At 35.4% G+C, this 16,656-nt stretch overlaps 1 protein-coding gene across 4 annotated transcripts; it reads left to right on the forward strand.

The window, feature by feature from the left end:
- The first annotated feature begins 5,305 nt into the window (after positions 1-5,305).
- On the forward strand, positions 5,306-12,392 carry LOC120428080 (neprilysin-1). Of its 4 annotated transcripts, none has more exons than XM_039593057.2 (10): positions 5,306-5,865; positions 5,956-6,490; positions 6,559-6,686; positions 6,781-6,898; positions 6,959-7,164; positions 7,787-8,077; positions 8,139-8,642; positions 9,187-9,349; positions 9,399-9,715; positions 9,846-12,392. In XM_039593057.2, exons 2-10 carry the CDS (start codon positions 5,995-5,997, stop codon positions 10,116-10,118), a joined length of 2,496 nt encoding a protein of 831 aa, XP_039448991.1. In that variant the 5' UTR covers positions 5,306-5,865; positions 5,956-5,994; the 3' UTR covers positions 10,119-12,392. The 4 variants fall into 4 exon arrangements, with proteins under 4 accessions (XP_039448991.1, XP_039448992.1, XP_052566483.1 ...); XM_039593058.2 differs by having other exon boundaries at positions 9,408-9,715; XM_052710523.1 differs by lacking the exon at positions 5,306-5,865 and having other exon boundaries at positions 6,098-6,163; positions 6,618-6,686.
- The last annotated feature ends 4,264 nt before the right edge of the window (positions 12,393-16,656 follow it).

The raw sequence follows: 16,656 nt of genomic DNA on the forward strand, positions 1-16,656 counted from the left end.
CTCTTTTTAAAAATCGAACGAAACTGAGCGGCTCCTTAAAAAGAACGGTTTTGCCCACATTTAAGTGATAGTGATTTTTCACGGCACACAAATTGAAGTTTCGCGGTATGTCAATTACAAGTCATTAGAATTTAACGGTACCCGGGCAGACGGTAATAACAAAATTCATGCCATTTCAATAACTAATACTGTTAAAATAACAGAAAATGTTATGGAATCTTCTTGAAAAATCCATTTTCGCATAAGAGTTTAGTAACAGTTTATGTTATCATAACAAAATTTGGTATTGGTCTGATATTGGTTGAAAGCCAAAACAACATTGGAATAACATTTTTTGTTATGGAAAAATACCTCCAACTGTTATTGGGATGATCGGATTAGTTACTAAAATAACAAAAAATAATAACTAAGATTTGAAGAATAACTAAAAATGTTATTAGTCTGTTATTACAATAACAATCCCATAACAAAAAAAATCATAACGACGAAAAACAAATCATGTTATAATTAACATAAAATGTTATTGGCCTAGTATTTTCAAATATCAAAAAATGTTATTCCCAACTTATTTCCGTCTGCTCGGATAGCCAATAATCTACTCCAAATAAACGCAAAAGTGTTATTTAAGAATAATCAATACAGAAATTACAAAAAACCTGTTATTCCCACCTGGGGTGAAATATAGCCTTTCTTACAAAAGGGATAAAACGGCAATTATTTTTTTTTCAAAGAAATAGCAAAATAAAGAATGGTCCATTCATGAATCAATTCAAAAATCAACCTGCGTTGTTTTTTGCCCCATTCGCCATGGCCGGGTGTAAGATGTATTCAAGCATTTTCGATTTTCAAAATCATAACAACTTATTTTTGAGTCAGAGAATTAGTTCACAATCTGCGATGTTCGTAATGTGTTCTGCATATCGATAAATTGTTCGTACTCTCTGAGTGTTTTTTTTTTCACTTTTCAAAATATCGAATTAACGAGTAAAGAAAATAATTCCGTCTTGCTCCAAAATGACAGGCAGAAAGTATTTCCACACCCGAGATTTTGCCGTATTTACGATGTAACGGTTAAGCCGCTTAAAAGTTCATGAATGCTTTAAAACGCCTACTGGAATTTACAAAACTGACATTTAGGCGTTAGGCAAAATTGTGAGCTTTTAATAAGCAAGCCAGAAAATTATGTAGCATCCATTTAGGCGTTTTTGGGCTAGGGAAGCATACTGCGACTGAGCGCTCGGTGAGACTTCACTACGACAAACACAATCGTTCCGAGTGAACCACCTTGGCTCATACGTTGGGTTCATGTCACGGGTGAGTGCCAGACACGAAACCGAGCCGACGAGAAGACGCGTGGTACGATTAACCAAAATACTAACAAACAAATGGGCTCGTACCGAAGCTAGAAAACCAAAACCGCGATGTGCGTTGTCACTGGCGTATGGGAAGCTTGGACGCTCACCAGAAATTCGTTCGCTCAGAGATCGATCAGAGAATGAGCAAGAAAAAAAGGCAAAAGAATGAGCATGAGGCTTCAGGACGGATAGCTGCTTGCGTCGTTTTGCGTTCACTGAAGCTTAGCATAGATAATCATGATAGGCGATGTGTGATGAACTAGCAATAGCGCAGGAGGGCAACTTGCACAAAGAGGGAGTTATGTAGTATCAAAACTCTATACGCGCCAGCATTACTCGCGTCTGCATGTGAAGCTCAACTTGACAACTTGTCGACGAGGCGATGGAAATCGATCGTCCATGAGTTTTTGCTGATTTTTCGAATGAATATTTCTCGAGAAATGATTGAATTACGAAGCTTGATTTTGAGTCGGAGTTAAAAGCAGACCCTACACCTTTCTTTAGTAAGAAAGGCAAAAATGGAAATTTTCTATAATCTGAACGGTAAATCTGAATGAGGTCAAATTTGTTTAAGAACATCGAAAAAAAAAGATAAAATGCCAAAGGAACAGTTTTGGAATTTGGTGAAAAATTGGCTTTCACCTTTTTTAGGGCTTTTTTCCCCTCACAGTAAATTAGTCCAACAGTTGTAAATCAAGAACCACATTACCGACATGGATGAAAATTTGGGAGGATGTAAGGCTCAAAAAATGCAATTTTTCAGATAGATAAAAGATTTCAACTCTCGAAAAAGGCATTTTTTCGGAAAAATAAACGACCGAACTTTTATTTGAAAACCACCTGATCATGTGAAAACATACTCCGAGTCCTCTTAAAAAATGGTTAGATTAAAATTTGGTATGGAACTGCTTCACGTTCCCCTGTCAAATGCGCCCAAGAAAGCTTAAATAAATAATATGAGCTCTGAGAAACCCCCTACTAGAAAATTGAGCACTTCTTACCACACACGGACGTCACGTGTGCTCTACGGTAAGTTGATCCCAAAAATTCGGATATTGGAGATAGACCAATTCTGTCATTGTCAATCGATCGGGCGTCAAAAATCGATCGTCCATGGTTTTTTGCAGATTTTTCGAATGAATATTTTTCGAGAAATGAATGGATTACGAAGCATGATTTTGAGTCGGAGCCAAAAGCAAGCCATATACCTTTAGTAAGAAAGGAAATGGAAATTTTTTCAAATCTGAACGTTAAATCTGAATGAGGTCAAATTTGTTTCAGAACCTCGATTATGGTCTAGATTATGATATGGAGAAAAAAATTTGTAATTTGGTGAAAAATTGGCTTTTACCTTTTTTAGGGCTTTTTTCCCCTCACAGTAAATTAGTCCAACAGTTGTAAATCAAGAACCACATTACCAACATGGATGAAAATTTGGGAAGATGTAAGGCTCAAAAAATGCAATTTTTCAGATAGATAAAAGATTTCAACATTTCAATTTTCGACCGAACTTTTATTTGAAAACCACCTGATCAGGTGAAAACATACTCCGAGTCCTCTAAAAAAATCAAGTTTGGTATGGAACTGGTTCAGGTTCAGCACATCCCCTTTCAAATGCGCCCAAGAGAGCTAAAATCCATAATGGGAGCTCTGAGAAACCCCCTACCACAAAATTGGTCACTTTATTACCACACACGGACATCACGCGTGCTCTACGGTAAATTGATCCCCAAAATTCGGATATTGGAGATAGACCAATTCAGTCAATCTGGCGTCGATAATCGATCGTCCTTGATTTTGTGCAGATTTTTCGAATGAATAATTCTCGAGAAATGATTGGATTAAGAAGCTTGATTTTGAGTCGGAGCCAAAAGCAAATCCTTCTTTAGTAAGAAAGACAAAAGTCAGCAGAACTTCAACATAGAAAATAATCATTGCAAAAAATAAATGAATACGAATTCAATTTTGTAGAATTTTCATCCTTTCATCAGATTCACCAAAAGTGAAATCAGTAAAAAAGGTAAGTAAAAAAAAGTTTGTTGTCTTGGTTTCCAGCAAAAGGTCAATTTTAGTAAACGTGAAATAATAAAACATTGCAAATGCACAGCTAAAATATTTTTTTAAATTTTCTTCAAGATATATGCAATTTGCCACCACATTAAAAAAAATATTACAGAGATTTAGGAATAAAATAGCTCCATCTGCTTTGTAATTATTGAAACACTTATCCATGTAGTCTAGTGGTAATGCTTCCCCCTTGTAAGCGGTAGATCGGGGTTCAAATCCCGGTTCGGACCAAAACAACTTGCGTTCTTTTCCCTTCTGGATTAGATTGCTTAGTAAAAGGGAAGGTAGTGTATCATCACAAGCTGGACATTATCACGACACCTTAGGGAAGGCGACCTGTGGAATGTTAGCATTAATCTTAACATGTTGACATAGGGACGTGGCGTTACATCGTGCTGCCATCTGTTTTTTTAGTGCAAGAGTAGAAAAGTGCTGAGTTATCGTCTAAAAATAGACAGCGTCCTATCTCGCCCAGCAAAATGAAGTCGATAAAGTAGTCGGTTTCGATGAGAAAAAGTGGAAAACGTGGTCTAAAAATAGCGACGCCATCCCCCTATAGAGGAATTCTTTACGAAGTTGGGCGATTTCATGCATTTTTTAATTTTTGTATTTTTTGTATTTGGCTCAATCTTTTGGGGGGCCTTCCCAATACCCAAAGAAGGCATCGCGTGTCATTGGTTCACCCATGCAAGGCTCCAAACGATTTTGGCATTTGTCCATACAAAAAATGGTACGTAAATATTGGAAAACCTGTATCTTTTGAATGAATTTTCTGGTCGGAGTGGTGTTTTCGGCACATTTGTAGGTATTGGCGATTCAGTAATAAATTGGTACACCGATTTTTTTTTGCGGATTTGTTTTTATAACTTTTGATTATTTTTTCATATATGTTAGAAGACGCAAGAGATGATCTGTTGTTTAATTATTGAGAGAGATTGAAAAGTAAGGCAACTAGGGGAAATTCTCGTATATTTGGCAGGTTAACACTCGCACGCCCAACGCATGTCCAACTTACACGGACACCCAAGCCTCCCAAAAAAGTTGGAACGGTAACTTCAACTCGCTGGTTCTCAGGCATAACTCAACCAATCGGGACGATTCTTGTTTCCAGGGATTTGTAAGAATGGCTAGATGATCCTAAAATTCTGCAGAATTTTATTTGAACAAATGTGTAATTTGTGCGACCGAAAATATCGTTTCAATTTTTTTTAAACGACGGAATTTTTGACGAGTTTTTTTTTACATGCAAAAACAAGTTGGAACGATGTTTTTTAACGTAAAACTTACAGATTTGATCAAATTGAGTTCTGCAAAGTTTTAGGATCATCTATACATCCTAAAAATTACTGGAAAAAAGAATTGCCTTGATTGGGTGAGTTATGCCCGAGAACCAGCGAGTTGAAGTTACCATTCCAACTTTTTTGGAGCCTTGGGCGTTGGAATGTTAAGCGCTCGCTCCTAACTTCATCCAATTTGCTGATTTTCAATATTTAAACAGCTAATTTGACAAAACTTTTGATAGCAACATGCTTGCTCACTTCCTATCGATCAGATTATCACTCGATTTCAGTTGAAAACGCTTTTTATGAGCTGTAATTGAATGTCAAAGTGCTGATATGGCAACATTAGAGGCACGCTGGAATTAGATGCTATTCCCCTATGTCCTATTTTAACAATTCAATAGGGTTCCCACACATATTAAAGATGCTTGAATCAATTCAAATATGAATTGTTGTTGTTTCAGTTTTGATTTGCAATTCCGTTTCTGAAAATAGACATTTGATGAGAGAATTTGTAAATAGAAACAAAACATGTGCTCTTTGAGAGAACATCTGAATCTAGATTATGGAAGTTAAGATTGCTCTCATACTGTGTTGAATACTGCTGAGACATACTAACAGTATCGTCAAACTAGCTGCTTAGGCAAGGTCACCTAGGAGTAATACAGACTCAAAAAGCATAAGCTCTACTGATCCTGTTGGAGATTTGCATGTTCTAAGCTGTACACAATTATTTGAGGAATTTTGATACAAATATTAAATCTAAGTCATGTAAACGTGCCTTCAATTTGAAAAGAAGTGAATGAAAATTATCACAAAAATATAGCTGTCAGCGTCTTAGATATTGTGTGTTGTGCGCATGTTCTGTGAGAATGTCAGCGTTATTTATTCACGGTTTTGTGAATGCGAGAGCATGTCTCTTATATTTTCGGTGATAACAAATATCGTTTATCGCTCAAAACAGGAAATTTCAATGTTAAAGAAACGTCATTAAAATTTATGTAAAAACAAACATTTGAAGCAAACATAATGGCCATAAATCCAAATATAATAATACTGCTGTTTATCTAGGGTAACAACACTCAGTTATCAAGTGTTCCTTACCCTTTTAGCTCCAATTTTATCACATTGTTTTGATATATATTCTTAAAACTGTATTAGAGGTAAATAATAACAACCCTATCGTTCACCTTTGTCAATACCGTGAGTGTACAAACATTAATAAATCTCTATAAAAACATTTTTCATTGCAGATTTAAAAAAAATCTTGAGGTGTTTGTCACTTTAGCAAAATGAGTGTTAAAATTCTCGACATGAATAATGCTCTTGAGGAAATAAATAATATAAATACATCTGAACCATATGACTCGAGAAATGGTTTCACGATTGGCTACAACTATGATTGCAAAGAATCCAACTCAAAATTGTTCAATACATCAGACAACCTCCCAGAAATTGACAGTAAGAACGAAAAAAATGAAGCAGTACACGAACAAGCAAAATCAGTAGTTGTTAGTTATACATCTGGCACTATGGCAAAGAGTAAAATTCAGAATCCATATGTCAACAAGACTTCATCCCATTTGCAAGATTTGAGCATTTGGAGCTCAGTTTGTGGTCAAAAACAAGTATTGCTTTTAGTTTTTAGCTTAATTATTTTATTGTTGGGTTCAGCACTTGGGTACATAATCTCAAATTTTATTTCAAACAAATGCGAACCGGAACATGCTAGCATACAGTATGCTAGAAACAAAAATATCTGTTTATCTCAAGAATGTGTTAGAACAGGTATGTTATGACAACTACCTATGACTGCTGATTTCTCAACAGTAAGAACAATATTAATATATTTTTAGCATCGTCTTTATTAGCAGCTATGGACCGTAGTGTAGACCCTTGCATTGATTTTTTTCAGTTTGCATGTGGAACATGGAACAAAAAACACGTGATACCTGAGGATAGAAGTTCAATAAGCACTTTTGAGGTAATTTTTTTCAGTTGAATCTCTACCTCTGCCTCTGTCATGTTTTCACAAATGCAGGTGAAAATAATTTACGGATTCTTTACATTCTTTCTAGGTGTTGGCTGATCAACAGCAAGTCATTCTTAAAGGAGTTCTGGAAGAGGCTGTTAATTCAAATGATAACAAAGCTACTATCAAAGCAAAAATGTTTTATAAGAGTTGTATGGATTTACGTATGTGACATGGCATTTTTTGGCATATAAAATGTTCAAATAAAGTTATTTCTTTTCCAGAACAAATACGGAAAATAGGTATAAAACCTTTAAGACAAGTGTTGAAATTACTCGGTGGTTGGCCTGTCATCGAAAACAATTGGAATCCACCAAACACAAGTGTAGAACATTTGTTAGGTTTATTAAGGGGAGTTTATAGTGAACCAGTTTTAGTAGAGCTTTATGTTGGCGCAGATGATAAAAATTCTTCAAAAAATATTCTTCAGGTATGTCTACATGTTGTCAACTAGAAATCTTTGTTGTGTACAAATCTATGCATTCAAATTTTGAGATGCGGCAAAACGTTGAAAAACTGAGGTATTCAACAGCATGTTCTTCTGAGTTTTTTTCTGGGCAAAAATAGTTTTAAAGCTATTGATACTTCACACAGTCGTTTTTAGGCGGAATGACATGTATGCCCATGACCTCATTTTGAAATAGACAGTTTTTGCTGTTGTGCTTGTGCAAATATTGGATATTTTTCATCACGTCAATCCCTTAGCAATTCAGTCCTTCAGTTCAGATTTTTACGAAAATATCATGATCAACATTTAATCCATACCACCAGGATTTGTCTTAAAATCATTATCGAAAATATCGCTATGTAACGAAAGTGTTTGAAATTTATGTATTGAAATTGAGTTGATAATTAAAAATTTTAAGGTTGTTTGCAAAAACTGAAAACGATACAACGATGGAAACAATATTTTCGAAATATAATTTTCTGTCTTTCAATAAACTAAAAAAACATCAGAAAGTTTAAATCACACCTACACACACTCGCATACATACCCATGTTTAACATTTCAAACGTCATCTTTCACAATTTCCACAATACATTACTTTCAGATTGATCAATTAGTTTTAGCCCTTCCATCGCGTGATTATTACTTAAAACAAAGTAGTGAAGGGGATCTCAAAGCGTACCACCACTATATGACACAAATAGCTATACTTTTGGGAGGAGATCCGAAAAAAGCTTCAAAGGACTTGACGGAGGTAGTTGATTTCGAAGTTCGCCTGGCCAATGCATCACTACCTGAAGCAGACAGACATGATACTAGCGCGATATACAAGAAAATTTCACTACTTCAATTGCAACGTGAGGTACCCCAAATAAACTGGCGTGAATATTTACAGGTATTTTGTCGAACTGGAGCAGTACTTTGTTTATATTAATATATTTGGATCTGTATTGCAGACGACTTTAGGAAGTGTACAACTGGAAGAAAATGAAGCTATTGTCAGTTACGCAATGCCATACTTGGTTGAAATGGGACGTATTCTCAATGAGACAGATAAAAGAATAGTTCATAATTATGCAATTTGGCGCTTTGTAATGTCAATAATGACTCACATGATAGACGACTATCAAAAAGAAAGAGTAGAGTTTAGAAAAATTTTGCTGGGCATTCAATCAGAGAGACACAGGTGGTCTCAATGTGTGGAATGGACTAACAAAAAAATAGGAATGGCTGTAGGAGCTTTATTTATTCGAGACAACTTCAATCAAGAAAGCAAAGAAACCGCTCTGGAGATGATTCACACAATACGAGCAGCATTTAATGAACTTTTAGCGGACATTCATTGGATGGATGATGAAACACGGGCAGTCGCTAAGGAAAAAGCTGATGCGATGAATGAGAGGATAGGATACCCGGAAATACTGACCAATGCAGGAGAGCTCGAAAAGGAGTACATAAACGTAAAGTTAAACAAAAATCATTTCAAAATTATGTAACAGAAGCTGACAAAACAATAAAATATATCTTTCCCTGTTCCTAAGAGGAATACCCGTGAAGAGTTTCGGGTCGGCATTTACAAAGCGGATTCAGTGACAGTTTATTAAGCAACTTAATGTTAACATGTTAAGGTTAATGTTAACATTCCATAGGTTGTCATCCTTAGGGTTCAGGAAAAACTCCAGTTTGTGACGATACACTGGGCTACATGGCTTGGTCTGACAAAACAATGCTTGCATTCATATCAACCATGACTTTGTAATATAGTGTACAGTTTTTTGCCTTTCCCCCAAAAAATATGCTGAAAAGAATATCTGGGACCAACAAATAAATTTGGAACAAAATATTTTATTGAAAAAACTTTTGTCTCCCAGCAGGCTTAGTAAGACTCAAACTGAATTTTCATTATTTTATTAGGTGGGGAAATATATTGAATGCTATTTGTTACATAATTCGGTTAATTGGTATAAACAAAACAAAAATAATAAAACATAACATATTTTCTAGTTAACAGTTTCCAAAGATCATTTTATGAACAATATTTTAAATATTCTACGTTGGGATGCTGAAAGAAATCTACAGTTATTGAGGAAACCCGTAGACAAAAATAAATGGGCGACAGAACCTGCAGTGGTGAATGCATTTTACAATCCAAATAAGAACGATATTGGTATGCCTTTCAATAAATAACACAAATTCCTGCTGACATAAAAATTTAGTTTTTCCAGCTGGAATTCTTCAACCGTTATTTTACAGTCAACATTTTCCAAAATCACTCAATTATGGAGGCATAGGAGTCGTCATAGGTCATGAAATCACACATGGTTTCGACGACAAAGGACGACAGTTTGATAAAGATGGCAATATGATGCAATGGTGGAATAATGCCACGATAAAAGCTTTTCGCGAAAGAGCGCAGTGTATCATAGATCAATACTCTCGGTACAAAATTAATGAAGTTAACATGTATATGAATGGAAGAATGACGCAAGGAGAGAATATTGCTGATAATGGCGGATTAAAACAATCATTCAGGGTAAGTCATTATTACTACGAATACGATACAATATCTGAAAGGCTAGGCTGGCATATTAATTTTTACTTTTAAACTATGTTTCAATCACATATTTTGAGAGTGTTGTAATGACTTGTTATTATTTTTACAGGCTTACCGGAAATGGGTAAAACTACACGGCCCCGAGCAGGAACTTCCCGGAATGAACATGACACACGATCAACTGTTCTTTTTGAATTATGCTCAAATTTGGTGCGGTTCAATGAGACCCGAAGATGCTTTGACGAAAATTCGCTCATCGGTACATTCACCAGGGATTATTCGAGTTATTGGTCCCCTATCTAATTCAAAAGATTTTGCAGAAGCATATGATTGTCCCTTGGGATCCCCGATGAATCCATTGAATAAGTGTAGTGTATGGTGAAGTAACACAGAAATATCAGTCGGAGTCAAAACATTTTTTAAATATCATGTGGAATAGATAACAAAATGTATATTTTATCACAAAGAAAATCGAAATTTAATATGCTTAACAAAATATATTATTATGTTCAAATCAGGTCACAACATCAAAGAAATACAAGATCAAAATGTAAAAAATCATCAAACATGCAAAAGTTTAGAGGGGTGAAAAAACATAAAAAAGCGCCGCAAAAAAGTATTCAAAATGCATTTTATATCTATTCATTCACAAGAACTGCTTCAATTGTCAATGCTAGTTTTAATCTAATCAGGAATGCGAAACTTTTATATGCTGACAGTTGTTTCGCTAGATTTTTTTCATGCTTAATTAAAAAAAAACATTATTAAAACATTATTTTAAATTAAGAACCTGTATAAAAAAGAAGCGAATAAGAGTTAATATTGCCGCAAAAAGCAAAGAATATTCTCTTACGAGTTTGTTTTTGGAAAACATTGCATCCCTTCAGCAATATTGCGTTTCTACGCATAACTTTCCAATGATATTTATACATTTATAAATTTAACTTTAGTTTGTAAATGTTGGCTTAAGCCTAGAGTCACGGGGTCCTCACTGAAATCAAAGATTGGCCCATCAAAAGGCCCGGGGGTTCCCATTAGGGCCCATTAGGGTGCCAAGAAAAAATGATAATTTTGGAAAATCTTAATAGATACCCCCTGGCTCAATTCTTTAGGTAAAAAAAAGTAACTGTGCCAATTTTGAGCCAAACCGGTTTAAGTAAAGGGTTCGCTTTTTATCGTTGAAGTTTATATGAGGAAAATCGCGAAATTATATGGGGAAAAACATCGCTTAAGAGTTTTGACAGCATGTGGCGCAGGTCTCGCCCATTTTTTTTCAAGTGTGAGATTTTTGTAGGAATTCAAAGTCCTACAACTTTGTTGAAGAGTGCAAGAAGATCCGAGTTGATCCTGATGAGTTATAAGCAATGCGATGAAAAGAAATTGGCTGATATACTTGAAAGTATAAAAAGGGGAATATAGGACGTATATAAGATAAAACCTTTTTCTAAAAACAAATTATCAAAAATCAGGATAAACTCGGATCGTTTTGCACCCTTGATCAAAAGTGTAGGGAATTGAATTTCCTGCAAGAATCTCACACTTGGACAGTTTTAGGTGAGACCTGCGCCACCTGACAGAAAAATACTGAAACGATGTTTTCCTCAAACATTTTCGCGAATTTTTCCATATAAACATCAACGATAAAAAGCGACCCCGTAACATTAACAGATTTGGCTCAAAATTGGCGCAGTTACTTGTTTTTGCTTGTATTTGGCCGGAACCGTGGTGTACGGGTAAGCATGGTTGCCTCTCACCCAGTCGGCCTGGGTTCGATCCCAGAAGGTCCCGGTGGCAAATGTTGAGACGAGATTTGTCTGATCACGCCTTCCGTCGGATGGGGAAGTAATTGTTGGCCCCGGTCTAACCTAGAGGTTAGGTCGATACACTGAAAGCCCGACCATGGTAGTTTTAAGAAAATATGCTAAAAATGCTGCTTATTAAATTAACTGTGGCTTTTTGGTGAAAGTAAACGCAAATATGGTAAAATGTACAATGCTTCCACAAAATTGCATGGTAGCTAATACGAAATCATTATCATTCTCTCCATAATCGAGGGTTAAAATTACCATACCGCTCTCGACATAGTAAAACTGACTGCGTTAATCAGTCAATCCAAGCACGGAATGTTTTTAGCAAAAATACGTCGGTGCGTGTTCTCAATTTAACCCTACAATATGGTAGCAACTACCATGGTTGGGTTTTCAGTGTAGCGCTCAGTCCAGGTGTAGGAGTCGTCTCCCTGGGTCCTGCCTCGGTGAAGTCGCTGGTACTAACAATCAAGCCATCGGACATCAAGTTTCGAGTAGGAATCTCGTAATCGGAAACGTCAAGGCATTGCTGTAGAGCGAATAATTTGATTTTTTTTTGACGTGTTTTTGCCTAAAGAATCGAGCCAGGGAATATCCTTGATGTCGATTTCTTTATATTGTCACCCTAGTGCCCATTCACAACAATTGATTCCTCATTTAAATTAAGAAAAAAACATGCATATTTTATTTTTGCATGCGCAATTTAAAGATTTCTACTGTAAATAAGCATGCTTACTAGGGCGAAAGAGATGAAGGGAGACAGCTGGGACATTTATGCGTAGAAATACAACTGAAGGCTGTATTAACTTTAACCGCGTTTTTATTGAGAAGCAACTCATCGAACATTATGCGTAAAACGGCAAAAAAAAAACAATCTAATTTTTGAATACTTTCAATTTTTCTTTTCGGTGCCATTTGATGATTTCTGCAGCCAAATATCAGTTGTCAAAAAAATTAACCAGAGCAGTGTTGAAAGAATTTTGAAATGGTGCCCTTAATTAAACGGGTATAAAATAAATTGTGACCAAAACATGTAACAAATTGTTTGTCACATTATGAGGAGTCATATAGTTATTCAGAAATAATAACGCGCATATTCTGGCTTTGATTCAAACTAATCTTCTAAGAATGAAAAATGTTTTTAAAGAGATCCATAATGTGAACCCCAAAAACAGCCTATCAAATGAAAGCTATTTACGCATTTTAAATACTCGTTCATCTGTTATCTGTTAAAAAATAGATTTAGTATTTTTTTTTCGAAATAAGGTTATAATAAAAATACGATGGTGTGTGTGAGATATTTGCACTTATAAAAATTGTCACAATTATTCACGTTTTAGTTAAGAGCCCATAAATATTTAATATCACATTTTTTGAAGATAGCCATTCCGGCACATCGTAGGACTCATAATCCAAAGGTCTAAGTGTAACTGTGGGTATCTGGCGCAATTTTGTGCAGATCTCAATGCCTTCACAGATTCACAAAATACGATTTCAATCCTGAGATATTCAACAAAAGCCAAAAAAAACTCTGTGCATTGTTGTCACTCTTCATTTGAATGAAGATTCGATCTAATCGTGCTTTCTTGACATACCCTGAATATTGTTGCAAGATCGACAAATAGCCAAATGAATTTTGGTCAGAATACGTTTTGACACACGTACATGCAGGCCAAGGGTGAGTGATACCGATGATACCTCCTCGGTTGACGCCCAGGCGAGGAGCATCCCGGAAGGAGCCAAACTTCATCCGTAGTGCTGTTTGGTCAAAGCAGTATGGCTCTGGTTCCTTGCAAGTGTCCTAATTTCTTACCTCCACGTTGGCTTGGTTTAGTCATCATGATGATAAGATGAAACCTAGCTGGTGGCCTGTGGAAACGGCTCGTAAACCTTTGACCAGCGAGGGTTAGAGTCGAGACGGCTAGAAGAAAGGGGTGCGCCAATGTGGGAAAGGGAAGTAATTTGTGATTGTAGACGGGTTTGCTTTGATTCGCAACATGTTGAGTCAACTGTTGTGGATGTACCTGAACATCGCAGGTTTCTCTTCTTTCCATTTCCAGCTTCCACTCCTGTTTTTAATTGCTCTACTGATTCGTACTTCTTCACTGATTCAAAAATCCAGAATTTTGCATTACGTAGTAAAAGAACGCTCCCTAATGAACTGTGTTTGTTCTTAAAAATAAACCTTCCCCTAATGCACTAGTAATATCAAGTCTATTTATCATTTGTCTATTCTTTGTTGGTTTACTTCTTGATTTATTTATTTAAACTATTTTTAATCTGCCCTATCATTATAACAATAATCTAAGCTTGTTTGTTATTTCTATTTATTAACTTTTGCCTATTTCTACATCTACTACATCAAGCTTCTACTTTTTATTTTTTTATATACAATAATGATTCTCTTACTATTGATTCTTTATAAAGTATATTCTCCTTTATTGTTTTCAATCTTCACCCTTTTCTTCTAACAAGTGAGGTTCGAGAATGATTGAATGATTGAAGGATTAACACAAAAATTACTATTGTACTTTTGGTAAACATTTATAACATGCTTAGGTTAAAAAAATTTAACAAATCACCGCGACATAAGAAATAGCAATAGATAAACACGACTTAACATTAGGGAAAATTTTAGGAGGAAGCAATACCCAATAAATAACAGCTAGATTTTAAATTCAATTTATAAATAATACATTTTTCGTTTAAATAAATGTTGATAGGCACACTATAAACAGTTAGGCACATACACTTACATCAAACTCAAAACACTGTACCACCCCCGGCCGAGCTGCGTAACCGGAAAAGAAGCCTGGCACGAACTCTCAAAGCGTGTTCTAGCGTGTTGCTCGTACTGACTCAGAGCAAGGGTGAGATGTAGGTGTAAGGGCAGTACGTGTTCGTCGGGAACCTGGTGCATAAGATCGGTCAAGGCCCGTTCTTACACTGTAAATTGCGAATTGTGAAAAGACGTTTTGACACACGTACATGCACGAATGCACGATGATTGAAAAAAAAATCAGGGCTCAGGCTACCAAATTCGACAATACTTCGGGACAATGCACAGAACGGTCACACATTATGAAAAAAATATGCAATCCGAGATTTTGGGGTCTATCGATTCCTTACACCAAACACCATCTGTGCAAAAAATAAAAACATTCGCTGATGTAGTTTTCGAGATACAGCCCTTTTGAGATGTTACATTCGATTTTCAATAAGAAACCCAAAACAATCTACACAATTTTAGCATTTCAAAAAATATGCAGATAATGATCAATTTTGCTTTATATGACTGTCAAGTATGTCTGGGCAAAGTTTCGGAAAGTTTGCTGTTCTAGTTCTGTAAATCAATACAATTTCAGCACTTTAAAGAATATGCATTTCGAGATAACAGGGTGGCCACCAGATTTCAATTTTCAATTTCCCGGTTTTTTCCCGGTTTTCTCCCGAGCCCAGAAGGAATTTTCCGAAATGTTTTTAAACCAAATTACAATGTTTTTTATGCTAACGTTAGAACCCACATACTTTTTGAACGCATACATTTGGTTAAAAGTTTGAATTCCTCAAGAAAGCTTTCAAATCTTGAATAAAAAGTAGGTAAGTTGTAAACGAAGCCGTTTTTATCTGTTTCCAATCCAAACATCTAATTTCCATAATGATTGCGATTTTTAATCATCATAAATGAAAATTTATAAACTCAAAATAAAAAAATCATTTATTTTTTTAAAATGAGTTTGATTATTACTACAATTTATTAATTTTGTAGAAAAGATCTGTAAATCTGTAATCTGTAAATTTATGTAAATGCTCGTTAATTCGTTAGTTGCCCCGAAAAATCAGAGGGCAAAAAAATATTTATCAAAAAACATTAAAATTTCAATTGAAATTTAAGTGCAATCAGCTGAAATCAAAATAAAATGCATTCCCTTGCGTTTGGAATCATCTTTAAGCATGTTTGGGTTGATTTAATAATCTTTTAATTTTTAAAATTTTACACCTTTAGTTTTTTTTTTGTTGCCGTCAAATCTTACATTTTTTGAAGACTAATGGATGCAAAACAAATAAACTAGTGTAAAATGCATTTTTGCAATTCCGTCGTGAAACTACTTACTTTTCCTGTCATTCTTGAACGACGAAATAGCCTACTTTTCTGTACCAAAAATAACAAAATCGAATAGCAACACTTTTCAAAATAAATGCTGAAAAGTTCTACTTTTCAGCACTGAAATGGGTGCTGAAAAGTTGAACTTTTCAGCACTTGTTTCGAAAAGTAACACTTTTCAACATTGTTTTGATTTAAACGATTTATTGACAAATACATGAAAATTTGACTTAAAATTTCACTAAATGGGTGTTTTTCGAAATTGCAAAAAATGTTGTATGGAACTCGTTGCAAAACTTGATTTTTTCAGCACTCGTCGTACTTATCCAACTCGGTGAACCTCGTTGGATAAATGTACGACTCGTGCTGAAAAAATCCTCTTTTTGCGACTTGTTGCATAAACTACTATTTTGAACACTTTTTGCATTCAAATGTTGAGACTATGGATTGTTCCCCCCGTTCCCCCACTTGACCCCGGCCAGAGCCGAGGGACAAAAACTTTGAAAAATATTAGCATCGGCTTTTTTTTTCAACATGATTTAAATTTTTGTGTTGATGTAGTAACCACCTAAAAGTGATTGCCTGTATTTCAAGTGACTTTTTTGTAGCAGAATTCTAAATATGTTGTATTTTTCAAATATCTGAAAGTTTTACATACACAGCAAAAAATCCGATAGTAAATTCGCATGCAAAAGCATGCACATCACCTTCGTCAAAATAAACACTTAATATTACACACTGCGTGTACAATTTTTGCAAACACAAAAAAAAGTTGCAACCGACGGGATTCAAACCCAGCACCAACAGTAAGGACTGGCGCCTTAGCCCACTCGGCCATCAGACCGATGAAAAGCTGTAAGGATAAACGCATATATGAGCTTGACATTTCGGTCAAGTAGGTTTCCCATACTGATGGGCTACATATTTCAGGGTGTAAAATCACATAAAATTGCATAAAATAATGCAATATTTATTTTACATCAACGCCTTTTACATGCAGCTGGATT

This window comes from Culex pipiens, chromosome 3, assembly GCF_016801865.2.
Source record: "Culex pipiens pallens isolate TS chromosome 3, TS_CPP_V2, whole genome shotgun sequence".
In the NCBI taxonomy this organism is placed as follows: domain Eukaryota; kingdom Metazoa; phylum Arthropoda; class Insecta; order Diptera; family Culicidae; genus Culex; species Culex pipiens.

Coding starts and splice junctions, on each gene's coding strand:
- LOC120428080 (XM_039593057.2), top strand. CDS start 5,995: ATGAGTGTTAAAATTCTCGACATGAATAATGCTCTTGAGGAAATAAAT. Junction 6,491..6,558: donor TCAAGAATGTGTTAGAACAG/GTATGTTATGAC, acceptor ATATATTTTTAG/CATCGTCTTTATTAGCAGCT. Junction 9,350..9,398: donor TCCAAATAAGAACGATATTG/GTATGCCTTTCA, acceptor ATAAAAATTTAG/TTTTTCCAGCTGGAATTCTT.